Source organism: Eucalyptus grandis, chromosome 5 (genome assembly GCF_016545825.1).
Source record: "Eucalyptus grandis isolate ANBG69807.140 chromosome 5, ASM1654582v1, whole genome shotgun sequence".
In the NCBI taxonomy this organism is placed as follows: Eukaryota; Viridiplantae; Streptophyta; class Magnoliopsida; order Myrtales; family Myrtaceae; genus Eucalyptus; species Eucalyptus grandis.
The window spans coordinates 20,514,044-20,534,923 of record NC_052616.1 but is presented as its reverse complement, the minus strand read 5'-3'; the positions used below and the strand labels follow the sequence as shown (position 1 = coordinate 20,534,923).

The 20,880-nt window shown below is 39.9% G+C and overlaps 1 protein-coding gene across 1 annotated transcript; it reads right to left on the bottom strand.

Annotated features, from left to right (window-relative positions):
- Positions 1 to 5,612: 5,612 nt before the first annotated feature.
- Positions 5,613 to 7,434, bottom strand: LOC104446329 (ankyrin repeat-containing protein BDA1). Its single transcript, XM_018873217.2, has 2 exons — positions 6,818 to 7,434; positions 5,613 to 6,676 (listed from the first exon to the last, which is right to left on the bottom strand). Exons 1-2 carry the CDS (start codon positions 7,391 to 7,393, stop codon positions 5,921 to 5,923), a joined length of 1,332 nt encoding a protein of 443 aa, XP_018728762.2. The 5' UTR covers positions 7,394 to 7,434; the 3' UTR covers positions 5,613 to 5,920.
- Positions 7,435 to 20,880: the final 13,446 nt, after the last annotated feature.

The window sequence follows — 20,880 nt, the reverse complement described above, 5'->3', positions numbered from 1 at the left end:
CATCTGCAGAACTTCATTGGATATTCTTAATCTCGCCGACATTTGCAACTGATTGATGCATAATTAAATCTATTTGTACAATCCGCGATAGACATGCGGTTCCAAATCCTCCAACTGACGCTATTATCTTCTGAGTTAAGGAGGGCAATCATTGCGCCTGATTGATCTTTTCTCTATTGTGTCTAAGACAAAGGATGAGACGCACCTTTTAATTATGACGTCACCATCTTTTCTGTATTAGAGCATCCATAATGCACCCCGTCTTTTCAACTTCTGTCGATGCGGTCTATATAAACTGCACTAACGCTAACCTTTTCCTTTGGAGTCACGAAGTTACAAAGTCATTCCTAACTCTTTTTTAAATTGGTGACCCTTCCCTAGTCATGCTCATGCCTTCTTCTCCTTCAGAGTCTACTGTCAATCCTCTGTTCAGTGATGGGTTTGTCTCAAACTGGAAGAGGCTGCTCGATCTCCTTTCCCTCACAAATTCTCTCATAATATCTAACCCTGACGTCGAAGGGGAGATTCAAGCGGTCATAGGGGATGTTAAGCCGCATAGTCTTCCTCCGACTCATTTGTTTGAGACAGACTTTGATGAGTTCTCCGCTCGTGTTTGACCATGGCATACAGGATTTTCTAGCCAATGAGGCCAAAATCGACTATTTCCGCTCCTTTGAAGGGAATTATGGGATAGGGAAGAGTAGGCCTACCAACTGAGGAGGCACTCGAGGGGTTGTAAGAAGGTCCTTGAGTTGGCTGAGAAGATTCATGCCCGTCTGGTCCACGCGAGGGGGAGGCTGACCAACAAGCTGGTTTCTGTCGACACGAGGCAGATAGGGGGAGAAACATCGTTGAGCTGGTGATGGAAGAAGAAAGACTCTCCAAAAGGCTAAATGACTTGGATCATGGCATTCGGATCTCTCAGTCTCTAGTGACACATGCCAATCAGCTCGTGGAAGACGAGACACCCGTATTTGACGAGCCCTGGGATGATTGTGACCATCTGTTTCCATTGATGCAAGTACGTTCTTCGATCGCTCACCAGGCTATGGAGGAAAACAACCTTACGGAGGATCACCTTGCCGCTTTCATTTTTAAGTTTAGGGCACACGTTGGTCTGATATGACCAACTCAATTAGTTTTGTTGTGCCGCACTCTCCTTTTGAACCCATGCTTTTCCTTTCCAACAATGTGGATACACCTAGTTCATGACACTTCAGTGTCTATCTCATTTTCCTTGCTTATCTTGCATTTCTTGTATTTCCACATGGTTGGATGATATTTCTTTAGATACTTTCCATTCATTGATCTTGGCATTTCTCTTCCATCAATATTCATCAATTGATAAGTGTTGCCGACCAAAATATCCACGACCAAAGAAGGTCCTTCCTAATTAGAGGATCGCTTGCCAAATTTCTAAGGACTTTGCTAGCATAATAGTCCTTGGGTACTATAAGAATAACAGTATGCTATATCCACAAATTCTTTAAAAAAATGGATCCTATAATAATTTATAATTATTCGTGATTTGGTTTTTTATGATCTAATATATATATACTATTATTGTCACAGTATATTAAAGATTGTTACGCAATTATTTCTCAATTTCTAATTATTTGTGGTCACTGACAGTATGGTCTTCCATGCTAAGTCATTAATGTCAAGATGTTTTGGCTTTACATGTTCATTATAGGCTTTGGTCGTTTGAGCAATTACTCATTCTAATGTTCATATATATATATATATATATATATATATATATATATATATATATATATCAATTCATCATACTCATCCTTAGTCATATCACCTTGTAACTTGACTCTTAAGGATTGAACCGTTATCACTAGAGGAAGGACAACTTCTAGACCATATGTTGACAAATATAGGTTTACTCCAGTACTTCACTTAGATGTTCGATAAGCCCACAACACTGTCGATAGAAGGGAGTCCCATTGCCTAGGTTTTTCTACAATACCCGGTCTTTCAAAGTCTCAATCCATGGAATTATTAATTTCGGAAGCTCAACATGTTGAACTTGAGTAAACAAGCTTGGGGATGGCGACGTGGTCGGCATCTTCAGTCGTGGGGTTATTTTGGGTGGTGGTGATACTGAAAGATGGTTTTGGGTGGTACTGCTTTGAAAGTGCAAATTGGCCCTCTCTCATTTCAATAAAATTACTTTTTTATTTACAATATATATTTTTTTCTCCTTTCAAAAATACCATTACTCATTTCTCTTCTTTGAAATTTTACTCAAACTCAACTATATATGGACACTTTCACCAAAACTTCTCTCCTAACTCTTTTGCTTGTTAGAACATTTAAATATTAAATTATATTTTCATCTAATAGTTTAAGCTTCTAGAATAATTGATAGTGATTCCATAAAATCTCTCATCATATCAGAACAGGAAGTTTTTAGTTCACATCTTCCATACCCCTATTTGCTTTCCAATTATATATTTCTACACTTAGACCAAAGACTAGCCTACGTGAGAGGGGTATTAAACCATGCGCTTGGCATTCCAAGGTGGAGGATGTAGAAACTTTTAAACGGTTATAACCTATATAAGTTAAAGTTTGTAATAAATACTAATGAGTCGATATCGGAATTGAAATATACTAATAAGTTACTACATAAACAATGTACCTACTGCAATTTTTACCAGCATTATCTGAACTTTACTAATATTCCAAGAAATTTCTATTAACGTAATTCTCGTTTGGCCTTTTCCGCGTATGGGTCAATAGAATTCTGCGAGCATGTATCGAACAAGGGTGAGGGTTGGTCCAATAAGTCAATAAGATGATGGCGATTTTCCGATCTTTCGAAGGGATAAAGTTATTTTATAGGTGGTTGACTTTATTGACCTTTCTGTAATGCCATAGGATTAACAACTATGTCATAAACGTCGGGCCCTTTTACGAGTTGTCGAATAAGCGACGATAGTCGCTAGGCATTCATCGATAATCACTATAAGTAGTTGGATCGTCGCTCTTGTCGACTGTTTGATCGGGCACGGCTACTTTGCATGAACTTGCAGCTACGTAGAAATGCCACGACTTCCATACTTGATGGACGTCTCCTGAATTGAACAGAGGGCTAGTGGAGGGGGAACGTCTTGAAGGGAAGGGGCCTCGGCCCCTCTTGATATCTTATCCCTCCTTGAAAGTGAAGCTAGCAACAGAGAGATCGGAGAAAGTTCTCATGGAGGCCGAGTGCAGAAGTAGATGCAAGAAACTTGACGACTGACTCTTCACTAGTAGTGGTGACTACCCCGCCGGTACCGTTCCACCAACCAGCCCACTAGCTCTTTTATTTATTTATTTATTTTGGTCTCCATAAGAAAGATAATTGAATTGCCGGAGGTGTAGCCAACTCCAGACAACTCTAGATACCCCGGTGGTTCATCAGAGCTAGTCACCAAAGTCCATACTTGTAGTCTTCCAAAACCCGGATCGGCGTGTCAAGAAATTTCGCTTCATCAAGTGCCATATAACTAATCATCCCCCCTGAGAAGTATAGGGATTGTACCTTTTCAGCTTTTTATTAGTAGAAGATTCAATTTCTTTGCTGCTTTTCTTCAGGTTACTTGCGATTCCCCTCCAAGGATTTACTGACGGTGAGTTGGTGCTGGAGTTATTATCGTATACCCTTTTTAGGAGCATAAACTGCGGGCACCCGAGAGGTATGTATGCCGAACCTTCTCAAAAGGCATTTCTGTAAGCCAGTCTGTTTTTTCTTTTCCTTTTTTTTTTTTTCCATTTTTCTGTTCTGATAGAGAAAGCAAAAGATCCCGGCATCCACTTGGGCAAAAGTAACCAAATCAACTCTCCAAGCTTTCGTAATCGTGTTTTGGAATACTTGGAAATGGATTTTAGGTTCTGTTTACGATAAGACCAAGAAGGGTTAGACGACATTCCTCCAATCTTAGCCAAATCGCTGTCTGGCTACAGCTTACCAAGGTTTTTATGCAGAGTATAGCTACCCGACTGTCATCCTCTTCTTCACTCGCCATTTTTTTTATGCTTCGCAGACGACCAGACGGCTACAGAGGGGCAAACGTAACACCGGGAATCGTGATGGTGTCGGAGGATTAGGATGGAAGGAATCGCGAAGAAACTGGAATTAGGGTTTATGAGGGGTGAGGGTTTCAGATTCTGTGTACAAAAGTGAATAATCAATAGAAAATGGAGAAAATTTTTAGGGATTATAGTACAGGGGGAAGCTCTTCCTTTGAGAAATGGATTGTCGTCTAAATGGTTGATTGATTTACAATTTGATAGTTTGGAATAGAGGTGAGCGATTGCTTACTAAATTTTATATTCACTTTTTATACTATGATAGATAAGTGAATAGAGTGTGAAAGATACTTGAAAAATATCGTTGATTTGGATACTTTCTGGAATAAAAATTTTGGCACGAAAGAACTTGACATATTTGTTTTGATTAGTTGGATGCCCAATCCTCTTAGTCTACTACAATTAGAATTTCGAATCCTAAAGTGGGCTATGTATCCATATATTAGAATATCAAGGTTGAGCCACCAGTTGATGTGAACTAAATTTATTCGAGCTGTATCAATATAGATTGAACTCATTTGGGCCTTATCATAAAGGCAAATTATGAGCCGATCCACTGGTCAATGTAGATTGAACTAATTTGGGCCTTCTCATAGGGCAAATTATGGACCAAGCCATGAGACTTTGAATTTTCAAACTTTTGAATATTTGTTTTGAAAATTGTTCTAAACTCCACCTAATTATCCTGACAAATCTTTTTACTTGTAAATCTTTGTTTGAATACCGACCCTGAGACCAGCTATTTTTAGTATCTTTCAATGTTTATTTCTTCGATTATATGATCAGACTATTGTGAACTTTCAATGGCTCACGAGCTTTATGGTTAATTGCTTTGAGCGTGCTTTGATCCCATAATTAGGAGGTGCGTAGTTGCTGGAGCCGTCGTGCTGGCCTCATCTCCAAACATTTCAGATTCTGAAGAAGATTAGAGAATGAAATCAAGGACTTTGGAGACGAGATAAAGCAAATTTGCCACCATCATCATTACTATATTAGCGACAACTAATGCACCTGTAAGATCATACTACAATTCCCCAATTCGACTGTTATTTCTATAATCTCGGTATTATTAATAATTAGGGGATTGATACGACAAAGTATTCATTCAGTGATATCAAAGATATTGCTAATTGTATCAATGGAGGTAGGCAAGGCCAATCTTTCATTGAGTTCTTTTGTTCTTCCCATTTTTTTGAAAAGTCAAATCATGTGAATTGGTAACATTATTCGTGTTACCAACCATTGGATATCGAGCCTTGCTTATCTATTAAACATATTCAAATGGCTATACTAATATGATATATTGGAGATGTTTACAAGATAATAGTGTTTTCAATTTTTTTATTTCTGAAAGTGATAATTGTTTCTTAAAGTGATAAAAAATTAAGTAGAATGTTAACATTAACTATAATGAAACAAATACATTAGAGTCAAGATTTATGTTTTACATTTAATCGTCGTGTGTCTCGTGCATTGCACTGGGGTTATTCTAGTTGTTCAAATTAAGGTGACATGGTGGTCGCTAATGGACAAATAAAAATGGCGCTATTTCTTGGGGAGCAGCAACATTAACATTGCTGCCTGACGGCAGCGTCACCATTTACATACCAAAATAAGATACATATCTGCTATAAGCTCAAGACACATTCAATAAGAAAATTAAGATAAGGCATTCGCGGACAGCACACAATGAACTGGAGAAAACACAAGGGTATCGGATCGATACCCGGCGTTACCAAAAAACTCAATTCTGACGCTGCATACAGTTTGCAATTCTTTGCACAACCCTTAAGTAGAGAGATATCTCTTTAACGACGACAATAACTCATCAATCTCATCTTCTTTCTCTTTCTTTTTTTCTGTATATATATAGAATAGCAACTGGTATCAGGAACCCCAGTGTGCCTATCAACGCTGTTCCTAGAGGACTGTAATTTTCATCCAGTAACGACCAGGCCGGCACGTTATACATGCAGGAAAGGTAAGTACCAACCATCGAGAACGTCGAGAGCTTCAGCGGATATTTCGATGGAAGATCTTTGGTGAGACCAATGATCATCTGAACAGCCAACAGAAATCCGAGCGTGTTGCTGGTAAGGAAGCAAAATAAAGTGAAATTCTTACAGAAGGTAGTTGCCTCAAAAGATAAGTATGCTGCAAGGAAGCCATTCTTGGTATGAGTTTTGACTTTTTTAAGGTGCGGAGGCTGAATCACGGCTTGGAAGGTTGCGGTTACTATGAGCACGGCTACAACAAGAAGGTCATTGCGTTTATCGCCCAAAGGCTTTTGTCCTTGGGTCGAATCTTTTGGTGGTAATGATGGTGGCTGATCATTTTCAACTGCAGGTTTCCGAACCGATTGATAGCTGGTAGCTCTCTCATTATTATCTTGGTCGCCAATCACCAGGACTATTTCTGAAGACGGCAAGTTTGATTGTCCATGTTTGGCTCCGGCTTGCGCGAGGATTTCTCTAATCTCTTGATCAGAGCGAGATGAGACATCGAGAGGGGTTGAGCCACTCTTGTTCAAGGCGTTCACGTCTACGATCCCGAACTCCAGAGCAGAACCAAAAAGCATGAAGTTAACCACCTGCAATTTTTTTCCGTCTTTATTTTGTTATCGTCAACATTGAGGCATAAAATAATACAGATTTTTTCGTTTTTTTTTTTTTTTGCATGGATGAGATATCCTTCATCCTAGTGATGATCAAAAGGGAACAGCGTGACTTGCCTCAAAATTTTGGACGGCGGCAGCGACATGCAAGACAGTGTTGCCTTTGTTGTCCTGCCACTTGATGACCTGCTCCTTCTTGTGCTGCTTCAGATGCTCTACCAACACAACGACCGCATCAAACCGGTTGTTCTTCACAGCGAGGTGAAGCATTGTCTCCTCCCTGGCGGTTGTCTCTTCGACAGACTCAGGGGAAGCGGAGAGCAGCACCTTCATGACGTTGAGCTCCCCATTTACAACAGCATAATGCAAAGGAATTCTTCTCTCCCGTCCCTTCACGAAGCACAGGTCTTCACCCACTCTCAAGAGCTCCCTTGCGATCTCAACTTCGCCTTGAGCTGCCGCGATGTGCAGCGGGCTGAAACCGCCTGCGTTTACTTTTTTTGCGAGCTTCGGCATATGCTTCAGGAGCTCTTGGACGACATCCAAATGGCCAGCCACACAAGCGACGTGCAGCAGCGTGTGACCGGCTGCTTCAAGAGCCATCTCCTTAAGGATGAGCTCATTGCTGCTGACCAAGTCTTTCAGCTCATCGACATTGCCCTTTCGAGCTGCTTCTAACAACCTTCGCTCCATTCGGAACTAATAATGGCCTCTCTCTATTCTCGGGACACCTTTGGACTTGGACGTCTATCAAATTATTGATCCATTTTATAGAGTTTCCGAATATTGAGAAGTTCATTAGTGAATGATGAAGTAAGACTAGCAACAGTAAAGTTCCATGCACGCAACCACTTATGATAACCCAACTATTCAATAAGATATTGACAATATCAAATCACAGATCCAACCAACTAGGGCCACTTTATAGGAAAACCAGCATTGGAATCATGCGACATTGGTTTGTGGCCAAAGGTCAATTTTTTTGGTCATTGAATGGCTTTTTAGATACATCAGAAATTACGAAGCGAGAAAAATCTCAAAGCACCTCCAAGATCATTGTTCGCTTCGAAGGAAGCTTTGTAATTGGTGATTTCGTCTCAATTATAACCCCCTAATCTCACTGGCTGCATAGATCTTCACTAAACGAGGACTGCGTGCATCTCACTTGCCATTATTTGCGCCATGGACGGGAGCAATTTTTGTCCGAAAGAAAATGCCTCCGGGCCTCCTGCTCCGCTTCCACGGCCGTCCATGCCACTCCCTGACTTCAGCTACATAACGGAAAATTCAGTAGAAGAAATTTCTCATATTTTTATCATTAGAGCGAGGAAATAAACGGTACAGAGACTTTAGTAGTTCATTTTTTAATGAAGTGCAATTTTATTGTCCTAGAGTTTTGGAATGAAACGGCACTTATGGAAGTACCTTTCTATGCCATTTTGTTTTATCTCGTGAGGGCAGAGTATCTACGTCTCCCGTCGGCAGGAGTGAAGTCAATGCCACGGTCTTCGTAGGCTAAAACTATTACGCCACAAGCATGACCCTAGGATGAGTCACTTGCCTTCATGTCATCATCATTGAATTGATTTATGAAGTCCCATCTGGTTGGAAGCATCAGATCGAGGAGTCACGGTACAAAAATTATTGAATTGCTTTGGGACCCCCAAGTCATAATTTCTTTCCTTTACATATATTTAGGGCAGCAATTGGACGGATTTGTATTCCATCAATGTCTATGTCGTTTGATTCAGAGCGCGTGTCGTTTTCAGAATGCCTCTTTTTATTATTATTTCTTCAGTTGTCGTTTTGATTGCTCATCCCCTTGACTTTCCATGCCCATCCATGTTTATCACGGGTTGAACAAGCGGATCAACATTTGATCCTTGCATTTCTCATGGATTAGATTTCAGTCTTTTTTGTTGGAAAAATATTAGAAAGTACGAAAAATAACGACAATGGTTGGAAATCTATTGAAAAAGATGAGAAAATAAATTCGATTATTCGAGATGTGCAAATATTATCTTTAAGGATAATTTCATCTCTCGGACTATGAAACTCGACGTGTAAGGCTCTATTGGCCATCCTCCTAAGGCATAAGGAACACCTTAAATGTCAAGACTTGGCATGGGTTGACACATAAATGCCAAAACTTTCAAAATGTACACTTAAGTGTCAACGGTGAGAATTTATAACTAAATAGTTGATGTGGCATTTTTCAATTAGAGTTTTAATGATGAGGCATTTAAAAAAAAAAAATTATCCATGTGGTGCTCATGTGTCTAGATAAGCCCAAAACGATGTTGTTTTAGTCCAAATTTCATTTTGAATATGATTATTAATTAAATTAAATTAAAAATTAAAAAAAAAAAAAAAAGAACTTTGCGAGGGCCTCCATAGCCCTCGCTATTGCTATCCCACCGTCGTCAGAAATGGTTGGTGATTTGGGGGTGAGGGTTAGTTGGAGTTGCCAAGTCCCAGCTAAGGATTGGTGAACCTAGTTGACCATAGGCAAAGGCTTGCACACCCTCACCCAGATTTGGGGCAAGGGGTCATAGCCCTCCCTTTAATTAATATTTATATTTAACAAATTGGGGACAAAACAATGTCATTTTGGGACAATGATTGCTGAGTGGATATTCTGGCAAGGCACGTAGATGGTTTTATGAATAAATAACGCCACGTCAGATTTCTGGCAAATCTTATTGGAGTTGACACTTAAGTGTCCAATTTTTTTTTATTTAAAAGTAGCATATAATGACACTTTTTGAAATTTTTAGCATTTATGTATCCACCCATGCCAAGTTTTGACACTTGGGGTGATCTTCTCCCTCCTCATAAGATATAATAAACGTTCTTCTATACTACGCATTGAATATTAGAAGGAACATGGACAATATTATGTGCATAACCTAGCAAAAAGGAAAGATATGAGAAGCTAGTGTCTTTTAAAAAATTGTGGTTTGAAATTTAATTTATATTCAAACAAAAGAGAGAAGCCTTTAAAAATTATAAATTCATTGTAAAATAATTGAAAGTTTATCGAGAAATAAGTCAAACATTACTAAGCCATTATAAAGTCATTATAGACTGTTTTATAACCATTATATGACCATTATAAAACAATACAAAACTGTTTTATGTTAATGGCAAACAAAAACTGTTACAAATTGATGACGGTAAAAAACCGTTACAAAATTAATAACTTTAAATATTTCAAAACTATTGAAATATCCAACAATCCCCAAGGTATTTCAAAAAGTTTTGAAAAGAAAAACTAGAATAATTATTGTTTATTGGAGAGGAATGCATCAAAACTATTGCTTGCTAGGCTGTGAATTAGCCCTAGAAAGAATGAAACATAATTCATGAAATCATTAGTGAGGTTTGAAACTTCTATGAACTTAGAATTTCTTTTTATGAATTATAGTTTTCACAAATCACATTACACCCCCACAAAGTTTGTTGTTTAACGCATTTTTGCGCCAATAGGCCATGCACGTGCATGATTTATTCATAAGTGTTCTAGAGATTATTGCCAATAATTCTCATAGGAGTGGCTCTACTCCACACTTATATAGGTGAATTCATCATGTGTTTTCTGCAGTATAATACACCTCCAATAATGGCTATGAAATTTATTAAGAGCTTAGCTCAACCTCCTGATCATTGCCTTTTAGCACTATTTCACCTTATGAGGGATAACAATTGTAATAGTACGTCACTAGATTAACAAATAACTTGTTATTATCTATATGAACTTAATTCTTGGGATTATCAATCATATAGGTTGTGTCACATCCCGACCCTTCAAACCCGTGCCCATCCCTACTTGGTCGATATAATAGCGATGTCGCAGGACGCATCGCCAACCCATTCGATTATAATATGCATGCGGAAGCATATAAATAATCCCCAGATAATAAAATAATGGGATAGGAAAGTAGGGCCATAAATTTTTCAAACCAAAAGCAACATTTTATAAACAAACGGATCTATACACAAAATTTTACAAAAGGGATCGGCTCCCTACAAAAGATAATTGTCCTACAACTAGCTACCTGGACAAGATTGCCGATTCTTTGGACTTCATTTCTTCAACTCCGAGGCTTCTGGTCCTTCATCAACACCATCTGAGGACCTGAAAATGGTTATACAATAACCAGTGAGACAATGTCTTAGCGAGTTCTATCTCCTAAGATCCGATTAGGAAGAAAATTATGCCATAAAGGCTACCTTAACACAAACAGGCGTCAGAGGACTTACCTTGACCTCAATTCCTTCCTGCAAGTCAATTCAATTCATAAATACTAATATGTACATCATCAACTCAATTCAATCAGATCGATACATCAATCAATCGACTCAGTCGATTACATGTCATCAAGACCACTCTCCGGTCATCACAAGTATTCCATCTCAAATCTTACTCTCGGCTCAACGAGCGGAATCTATTCAATCCTCAGCTATAATTCACAGTCCAAAGGACACGGCCTATCTTTAGGTGGTAATCATGGCCCAATGGGTGCAACCTTTAATAGGTGGCAAATCACGGTCATATTAGGCACGACCTCTATCATGTTGTGAATCACGGCCTGATTGGGCACGACCTTTAACGGGTGGTGGATTACGACCCCAGTGGGCACGACTGATTCCAAATTCGATGGTAAATCACGGCCCCAGTGGGCATGACCTCTAACAGGTGGTAAATCACAGCCCAATAGGGCACAGCCGTACTCCAGCGGTTTTCTAGGTCCACTCATAACCTCTCATGGTTATTTCCCACTCAAATACTAATATTTCTCAATTTTGGGATAATTTCTCCATAATCACCAATTCACTCAATTTTCACAAACTAGTGCTCAATTAAATAAATAGAAAGCACCAATGCGATCAGCACAAAATTCCGGTTACCAACCATACCGGTTGAATTTCCGAAAAAATAAATAAATAAATAAATAATTACGAAAAATTAATAAATAAATGCAATAAATCTAATTTTGGCCCATAATGCCTAATTGGACGTCAAAATGAACTCGGAAAATTTCCGAAGTTTGTTCAATAAATACTAGAACCTATTTACTTGCTAAATGCACTAACTAACCACCTAACATGCATCGACAGATAATTAAATTGACTAATCTAATCTAATCTAATCTAACCACATAAACATGCTTAATTTAATCTAACCAATCCCTAAATATGATTAACCCACTAAGTGGGGATTAGTGAGTGAAACTCACTGGTTTCCGCCACGGCGGTGCGACGGCGGCCAAAACTCGAACTTTCGGCGGCGTCAACGGGCACTTGAACCGGGCCTAAAATGCCTTGCAAGCCCACAGCAAATAGCTGGGCTTGGGTTTGGCTGTGGCTGGGCTTGCTTTGAGGGCCTCACGATGGGCTGAACTGTGAGCTTCAAAACTGGGCTGATTCTGCTTGGGCTTCAAAACTGGCTGCTGGGCTGAAGCAAATTCAACTGGAGATGGCTTCGGTGGGCTGACTTTGAGTGGGCTGAACAAAGAAGCAACAAGGGCCGTTGCTGGACTGAATTTGCGGGCTTCAATGGGCTGAAGAAAATGCATGGACTGAAGATGGACTGAGCTGCACGAGCGAGCTGGGCCGAAGACGTTGCTGCTGCAGGGGACGTCGATGCAGCGAAGGAAACGGAGCGGAAATGGGACACGATCGCTGGGTTGCTGGGGACGAAGGGAGAGAGAGGTCTTCGGACGTGCTGGCAGGAAGAGTCAACGTTGCTGGGGAATTTCGTTGGATTGACTTGGAGCAGCTGCTGGGTGGCGTCGACCGTGTGGGGAGCAGCAACTGAGGGGAAATTCGGTGGGGATTGAAGCTGCGGTCTCCGTGGGGCTACTTCGGTGGAATGCAGCGTTGACATGAGGGACGGCTGGCATGAAAGTGAGAATGGAGCAGCAGCTTCGGTCGCTGCTGGGGAATCGGCTAGTGGGCTGCTTCGGCCAAGTTGACAGGTGGGGGAGGGGTTCTTCGTGGACGAAGGAGGAGCTGCCTCCGAAGAAGATGATAGAAAGTAGAAGACAGAGGGAGATCGGGGGAAGCTGCAGCGTACGAGAGAAGCCAAAGGGGGAAAGAAAAAATAAAAAGATCTAATTCATTATTAGTAAACCACAAAAGTCTTCAGCCTATCCAATGGAGAATTTGCTCCAATTTCACCCAATTTAATTCATTTTGGTGTGGATAATCATGCTCAATTTCAGCCAACATTTTCAATGGATCACCCAAGGGCCAAATTCTTCACAATACTTCATCAACTAGGGCTAAATTGAGGATCAAAATACAACTGCCCTTCAAGCCTACGAATTCAGCAATTTGGGCACCAATTTCAATCCAATTTGGTCCCCAAAAATCTGCTAATATACTTGGTCCTCACTTACGTCCTTGCATGTAAATTCCCGCAAATAACAAGTCCTGAATAGCAAAAATGGTCATTTCCCTCAATTCCGAATTCTATTTTCTTTTTCCCTGGATTTCGATTCCTTAACAAATCTCTCCGATTGATGTCCAAATTTTGTTGCGGAAAGAACCCACAAAATTCTCTGTCACAATTCAGTCACACAGATACCAAAATTCCTTCAAATTGGTCAATCCGAATTTCCGTTCATTTTCCGAATCGTCCGAAAATTCCTTGAAAGGTGAGTCGACGTTCCTAAAATAACTCGTGACATGACAGAACTTCCAATTCCTGAAATTGAGTTCAAATTCGCGATTAATTTCAATTTGACATGATTTTAGCGTGACCTAACCTACCGAATAGCTTTTAGGAATTTTTTGTGCAATTGGCCCGTGGTCGATTTTCTTCGAGCCACACGTACCACTTTGACACATTGGCGGCTCTTGGTTGTCGTGAAAATCTTAATATTTCAAATACGGACACAAGACTCCAAAACGATAGAAAAATCAGTTTAGTGCCGATTGATGAGAATTTTGCAAATTAGTGGAATCACCTACGTTTAGCCACACATCTCAGTCGAACCGACTTATCTCTGATCTCTAATCAATTTTTAACTGTGCCGTAATGACCCTTGCAAACTAGTTCGGTCAAGTAGTCGATTGCTGGTCAAATTCTCAAGTCTATTGTGTTTAAAATCCCTTAATGACTTCACCTGATAGGCTAGTTATGTCATGAGTGGCCATCTCAAAGAAAAGCACTATAGTCGCATCGATGAAAGGCTCGACTTATTCGATTGAAATCAGAACCCGAATTTTCAAGATGTCACAAGTTGGGTTACCATCACTGTTGTGACATCCAGATTTTCAGGCTCTAACTTCGATGGGATAAATTGGGCATTTCATTGACGTGACTACAGTGTTTTTCTCTGAGTTGGCTACTCACGAGATAACTAGACTAGCTGGGTAAGCTATTAAGAACTTTAAGGCAGATAGACTTGAGAATTCGATCAGGAATCGATTTCTCGACCGTGCTCATCTTTAGAGGTCATTACGGCACAGTTAAAAATCGAATTAAGATCAGAGATAGGTCGGTTCGACTGAGATGAATCACCGATCGTGGGTGACTCCACTAAATTGTAAAACTCTCGTCGACTGGCACTAATTTGATTTTACTATCGTTTTGGTGCCCTGTGTCCGTATTTGAATCCTCTAGATTTTCACGACAACCGAGAATCGCCAATGGGTCGAGTGAGTTCATCGTGGCTCAAAGAAAATCGACCACGGGTCATTTGTCCTAAAAAGTTCTGAAAACTACCTGGTAGCCTAGGTCACGCTACAAACGCGTCGGAATGAAATTAACCGCTAATCTGAGTCCAATTTCAGAAATTGCAGATTCTGTCTTGTCACAATAAATTTTAGGAACGTCAACTCAGTCTCAGAGGATTTTTCTGACAACCGAGACTTTTTGAGAAAAAGTCAGTTCATGGCTATTTTCGTTCAGTTGAAGTTGATGATTAATTCTGATTGTGAAATTGAGAAGCATAAAGGATTCTTGGATAAGGAAAATAATCAATTTGATAAGTGAGACATCAATTGATTTTATGAGAGTCATTTGAGAGAAATTCAAGAGGGAAATTGGATGCAGAAATGCAAGTAGGAACCGAGTACTCTAATCTGAAACTTCTTTTGGGAATCTATGAGCTATTCAAAAGAAAATGAAATAAGAAATTTATATTTGAGGAAATTCTTTTCTTTTGATTTTATTCCCCCCATTTCTTTTTACCCCATTTGGCCAAACACCTAATTTTCCCACAAGTTTCTCTTTCCTTCTTTCTTTCTTTTTCTTTTCTTTTTTCTCTCTCTCTCTCTCTCTCTCTCTCTCTCTCTCTTTCTCTTTTCCCTTGTGCGAAACCCCCCATCGACTCCCTCTACCGGTTCCAACTTTGCTTCTCCTTTTCCTTTATGCTTTTTGACTTTTCAAACTTATCCTCTCTCTCTCTTATCTCTTCTTCTACTCTCTCTCGTCAAACTCTCTCTCTTCCTCACCGTTCGAACGAAGACAGAAACAGAGGAAGAACAGAAGCCACTGAGAGAAGAGGAAGACCGGATCAGCTCGCCGTCGCCCGTGCGCTCCGCCGCTCACTGTTCGCCCTCTGCCTCTCACTCACCCATCTCAGCCGCCGTTGATGCCCTCTGTCTTCCCCTCCGTCTGCTGCTCGGGGTCCCAGATCTGGGAGGACATCGGAGCAGGAGCAACAGCCGGCGTCGCTTGGACCAGAGCTGCCGTTGTCGCTGGTAGCTCGTCCCCGCGCGTCGCCCGCGTGCAGCCATGCTTGGCCGCACCTCTCACCGCTCCACCGTGCGACCCCAGCTTCCAGCCGCCTCTGTATAGCTCTGTTTTGGCCATCACAGGCCACGGTTCGGCCACCTCCGGCCACCGTGCGCCGCCATCTTGACCCGCCGGAGCTCCACCTGGCCTTAGCCGCCCTTGCCTCACCATCTCAGCCCCTAATCCGGTCCCAACCAGCAGTGAACCGAGAGTGCAGAAATGGGTATGACAGCAACTGTTTGGCCTGTTTTGGCCGTCTTCCCGAGCCCGGATGCTCGGCCCGCCTTGAGGAAAGTCGATCCTCGCGTCGATCCCATCGTTTTGAGTGAGTTTTACTCACTAATGCCTTCTTAGTTTGCTAATTATGCTTAAAGGTTAATTAGTGTTAGTTAAGTGTAATTAGGTGGTTAGATTAGAATGGATTAGTGATTATTAGTTAATTGCATTGCATATTAGTGAAATAGTTAGTGTACTTAACTAGAGAATGGCCCGTGCTATTTATTGAATGCTACTTGGGATTTTTCCCGACCCTTATTGGGTGTTAATTAGGCAATTCAGGCATAAGTGGATTTTTTAGGAATTTAATATTAATTTTCGAAATTATTTATTTAATTATTTATTTTTCGGAAATTCAACTGGGATGGCTAGTGATCGGGATTTTATGCTGATGATCGTGGTGCAGTCCGTTTATTTAATTGAGCTTTATTTTGTGCTGAATTGAATTATTTGTGAAATTAGGAATTATTCTTTAATGGAATAATCTTTGATTATTAATTGGAAAATAACCGGGTGTCGGTTGACAGCACCAAAAGTGTTTTGGTGGACTACAGATAATGGTGGGATTTGTGAAAATGAAATTATATTATTTTGGCTAAGGCCGACCGTGTGCCTACGCACGGGTATTTTTATTAGAAAGGATAAAAATGGTGATTTGATTAAATGATTATTTTCGGCATACTATAAAGGTATGGCTGGCAGCTTCTGGTGAGCATATATATTATTTTCGGCATACTATAAAAGTATGGCTGGCAGCTTCTGGTGAGCATATATATTATTTTATGCATACTATAAAAGTATGGCTGGCAGCTTTTGGTGAGCATATATTATTTTCGGCATACTATAAAAGTATGGCTAGCAACTTCTGGTGAGCATATTATCATATCGGATTAGTGGATCTGGCAGCTTCTGGTGAGCATCGAGGGTATACTATATCATCCTACGAGCTCTGATATGTCAACTTAGCGAGAGCAGTATACCTTAACCCTTTCAGCTTAATGCGAGCTATACTATCTATATATCAGCTTAGAGTGAGCAGTTTTAGACTATGGTTGGACTTATAGATAGTATTGAATGTGCCGACCAAGCATGGGTCGTGATGACATGTAATCGATTCGGTCGATTGATTATTGGTTCCTTCCATGAGTGGCCTTGTTGGCGTGTAATCGATTAGGTCGATTTGATCGATGCTTCGATCAGTGATGTGATTGCTTGGATGCCTATTTGATCTGTGCTAATATGCAGGTGGAATCTGAGGCCAAAGTAAGTCTTCTGACTCATGTTGTGCATAGGCATCCCTAAGGTGTATTAGTTTACTAATCGGGTCTTAGAGGGTAGAACTTGCTGAGACGTGGTGTCAATGGTTATTGAATAACCATTTCAGGACCCTGATGAGGAGCCTGAGGAGGAGGAATCTGAAGAGAACCCTAATGTGGAACCGGATGAGAATGAAGATTTTGGAGAAGAAGATGACCATGAGGATGGATCTTAAGTATGACCTGGATGAGGATTGAGATCCCATCCTGTTTTGTCAGACCTTAAATATATGTGGATAAATGTTAGATCAGACCATTGTGAATAGTATTGCATTATATACTATGAGGTGCTTGTATAAAAGAGTAGTTGAGAATTTCAGTATGAAAATTATGGCCCTGCTTTTCTATCCCATTGTTTTATTGTTTGGAAATTTATAACTGCTTCCGCATGTGCATATTGAAAATGAAAGGGTCGGCGATACGTAGTCCTGGGATATCGCATTTTAAATTCGACCAAAGGTAAGGGATGCGCGCGTGCCTAAGGATTGGGGCGTGACAACTGTTAATTTTTTTTTTTTTCCAATTGACTTAAATCTTATTCCCCTCGATATAAAATCAAAGGATTGTATAATCAATGAACATAATTAATCTTTAAGCAGCTACTTTATCATCATTCCTCAATCGAATGTGTCCATTTTTTACCTTTGAAAATTTTTCATTGCAATAGTTATTGCCACTTGGCAATCACAATACCTAGACACATAAGGTATCAATTTATACTTTAAGGAATATTTGTTAAGAGTTTTTCAACTACTCATCCTCATTTTTAGATATGAGTTTGATAAGAATTTTCCTTTTTCTTAAATATTTAAGTAGTTCTCAAATTACCAAATAATAATTAAATATTTTCTTCTCCTTCCCCTACTAGAATGTAGAAGGATCAACATTTTATTGTATATATATGTTTGGTAGCACCTAAGTCTAACACCTATTCTTTCACATTGGCGATAATATTGGTTTGAGAATGATTGCATCAATTATGTCATCAAAATCATTTCCTTCAACCAAGTCAACTTTTGATTTAGCAAGGTTGTCATTTCCCACACAATTTTTTGTAGCTAATTTCTAAGTTACAACACCTTCACCAAGAATGAACACATATCCACAAGTGGATTTTGTCTTATTTGGATCTAAGTTCCAATTAGCATCACTGTATAATGTCATATTTTATAGCCCCTTGAATAACATGAATATCCAATCCAAGAACATCTTACTTGGTGTATTTCTAAAGAAGATGGATGATTTAAGGAGACAAATGCAACGACTGCAGGAGTGTTTACAACGCTTCAAACTTCTGGAACGTGATGATTCGTGTCATGATTCAAAAGATGTTCCCTTTGATGAAGAGGACATCAACCCCTTTGCCGGTGCTTGAAGTCATGCTTCAAGTGAAAAAGAACTTCCTCAATGTCAATATCAAAGGTTCCGTGGAATTGAGCAAGATTCCTATGTGAAGGTTGATATTCCTGAATTTGAGGGGAAGATGCAATCAGAAGAATTTATCGATTGGCTACATACTGTAGAAAGAGTATTTGACTACAAAGACATCTCAAATGATCGAAAGGTGAAGCTAGTTGCTATCACACTAAAAAAGCACGCTTCTATTTGGTGGGAACACTTGAAAAAATAAAGAGTTCGTGAAGGAAGAAGCCATTTTGTAATGTGGGGGAAGATGAGGAAAGAAATAAAGAGGAAGTTTTTATCAACAAACTACCATCAAGATACTTTTCTTCAATTCCACAATTTCAAACAAAAGGAGCTGTCCGTGGAAGAATATACTTTGGAATTTGATCATCTCATGATGCTTTGTGATGTTTTCGGACAAGAGGAGCAAACTATTGCCCGTTACCTTGGTGGACATTGATTTGAAATCAGTAAAGTCATCCAACTTCAACCTTGTTGGACTTACAATGATGTTTGTCAACTTGCACTTAAGGTGGAATGGCAACTTAAAAAGGCCCATGGTCGTACCTCTCACTATCGAAATGAAGAAGACTTTTCTAAGGGTGAAAGAGCATCTACTTCTCGGATTAGGGCGACCGCTTCGAAGTCAACTCCTAAGAATGATGGAGCGTCAAGTTCAAAGTGTCCTAACTCTATCCGGTGTTTCAAGTGTCAAGGATTTAGACATACTGCATCCAAATGTCCATATCGCAAGATCATCTCTCTTGTAAAAGAAAAGCTTGAGGAAGAGCAATGTGAAGATTCCCTCAGTATCGACGAATCATCCGAGGAGAAAGATGAAGTTATCTATGGAGACCAAGGAGAGTCTCTACCTCTTCGTCGAGTTTCAAATTTTACTTCTAGTGAAAACAATATGTGGCTTCACAATAACATTTTTCATACTAATGTACTTCTCATGGAAAGGTGTGTGATGTTATCATTGACGGAGGAAGTTGCAAGAATGTGGTGGTGACAACAATGGTGGACAAGTTGTACCTCAAGACGGAAAAGCACCCACTACCTTATAAACTTTCTTGGTTTCACAAAGGGAATGAGGTAAGGGTTGATAATCGGTGTGTTGTTCAATTTTCCATCGGAAAAACATATAAAGATGAGTGTGATGTGATGTTGTTCCCACAAATGCTTGATATTTGCTTATTGGGAGACCATGGCAATTTGACAGAAAAACAAAGCATGATGGGTTCAAGAATACTTACGATTTTAAGAAAGATGGAGTCAAAATCACCTTGGGTCCTTCCAAGATGGAGAGCACTCGTAAACCATCTAATGGAGAGGGAAATAATTCACTCTCTAAATCTGAAGTTGATAAATCTTTGGAAGAATCCTCGGAGGCATATGCTCTTGTGATGTTAGAAGAAAATGAAGAACATCATGAAGTCCCTTCTCAAATAAGACCTCTTATTCAAGAAATTTAATGTTGTTGTTCCGAAAGAGATTCCGCCTGATCTTGCACCCATAAGAGAAATTCAACATTATATTGATTTTGTTTCGAGACCCACCATCCCAAACAAGACAGCCTACCGAATCTACCGAATGAGCCCTAAAGATCATGAAGAGCTTCAACAACAAGTGGATGAACTTATAGCTAAAGGAATGGTGAGAGAAAGCATGAGTCCATATGTTGTCCCTGCTCTTCTTGTGCCGAAGAAGGATGGGTCGTGGTGTATGTGCATCGACAGTCGAGTGATAAACAAGATAACCATCAAATTTGAATGAGAGCTAGAGATGAATGAAAAACCGCCTTCGAAACTAGAGATGGCCTCTATGAATGGATGGTCATGCCTTTCGGCCTCTCTAATGCTCCTGTACATTTATCCGCCTTATGAATAACATCTTTAAACCATTTAGTGGTAGCTTTGTTGTTGTTTACTTTGATGACATTCTTGTTTATAGCTCTACTCATGAGCAACACTTGGAGTATCTTTTCCAAGTTTTCAGGGTTCTTCGGGATCAAAAGTTATATGCTAATTTAAAGAAGTGTCGCTTCTTTACTTATAGCCTTGTCTTCCTAGGCTATGTTTTTTTCTAAAAAGAGGCATGAAGATGGACTCTAGCAAGGTGGAGGCGATCATTTCCAACATCTATTCATGATATTCAAAGCTTCCATGGTTTGGCATCATTCCATCACCACTTTATCAAACATTTTAAGACCCTTATTTCTCGTATCAACCGATGCTTGAGGGAAGGAAGTTTCAAATGGACTAAAGAGGCACAACAAATCGTCGAACTCCTTAAAAGGAAGGTAACCGAGACTCCTATTCTTGCACTTCCAGATTTTAATAAAATATTTGAAGTTGATTGTGATGCTTCTAATGTAGGAATTGGTGCGGTTCTTAGTCAAGAAGGAAAGCCTATTGCATTCTTTAGTGAGAAGT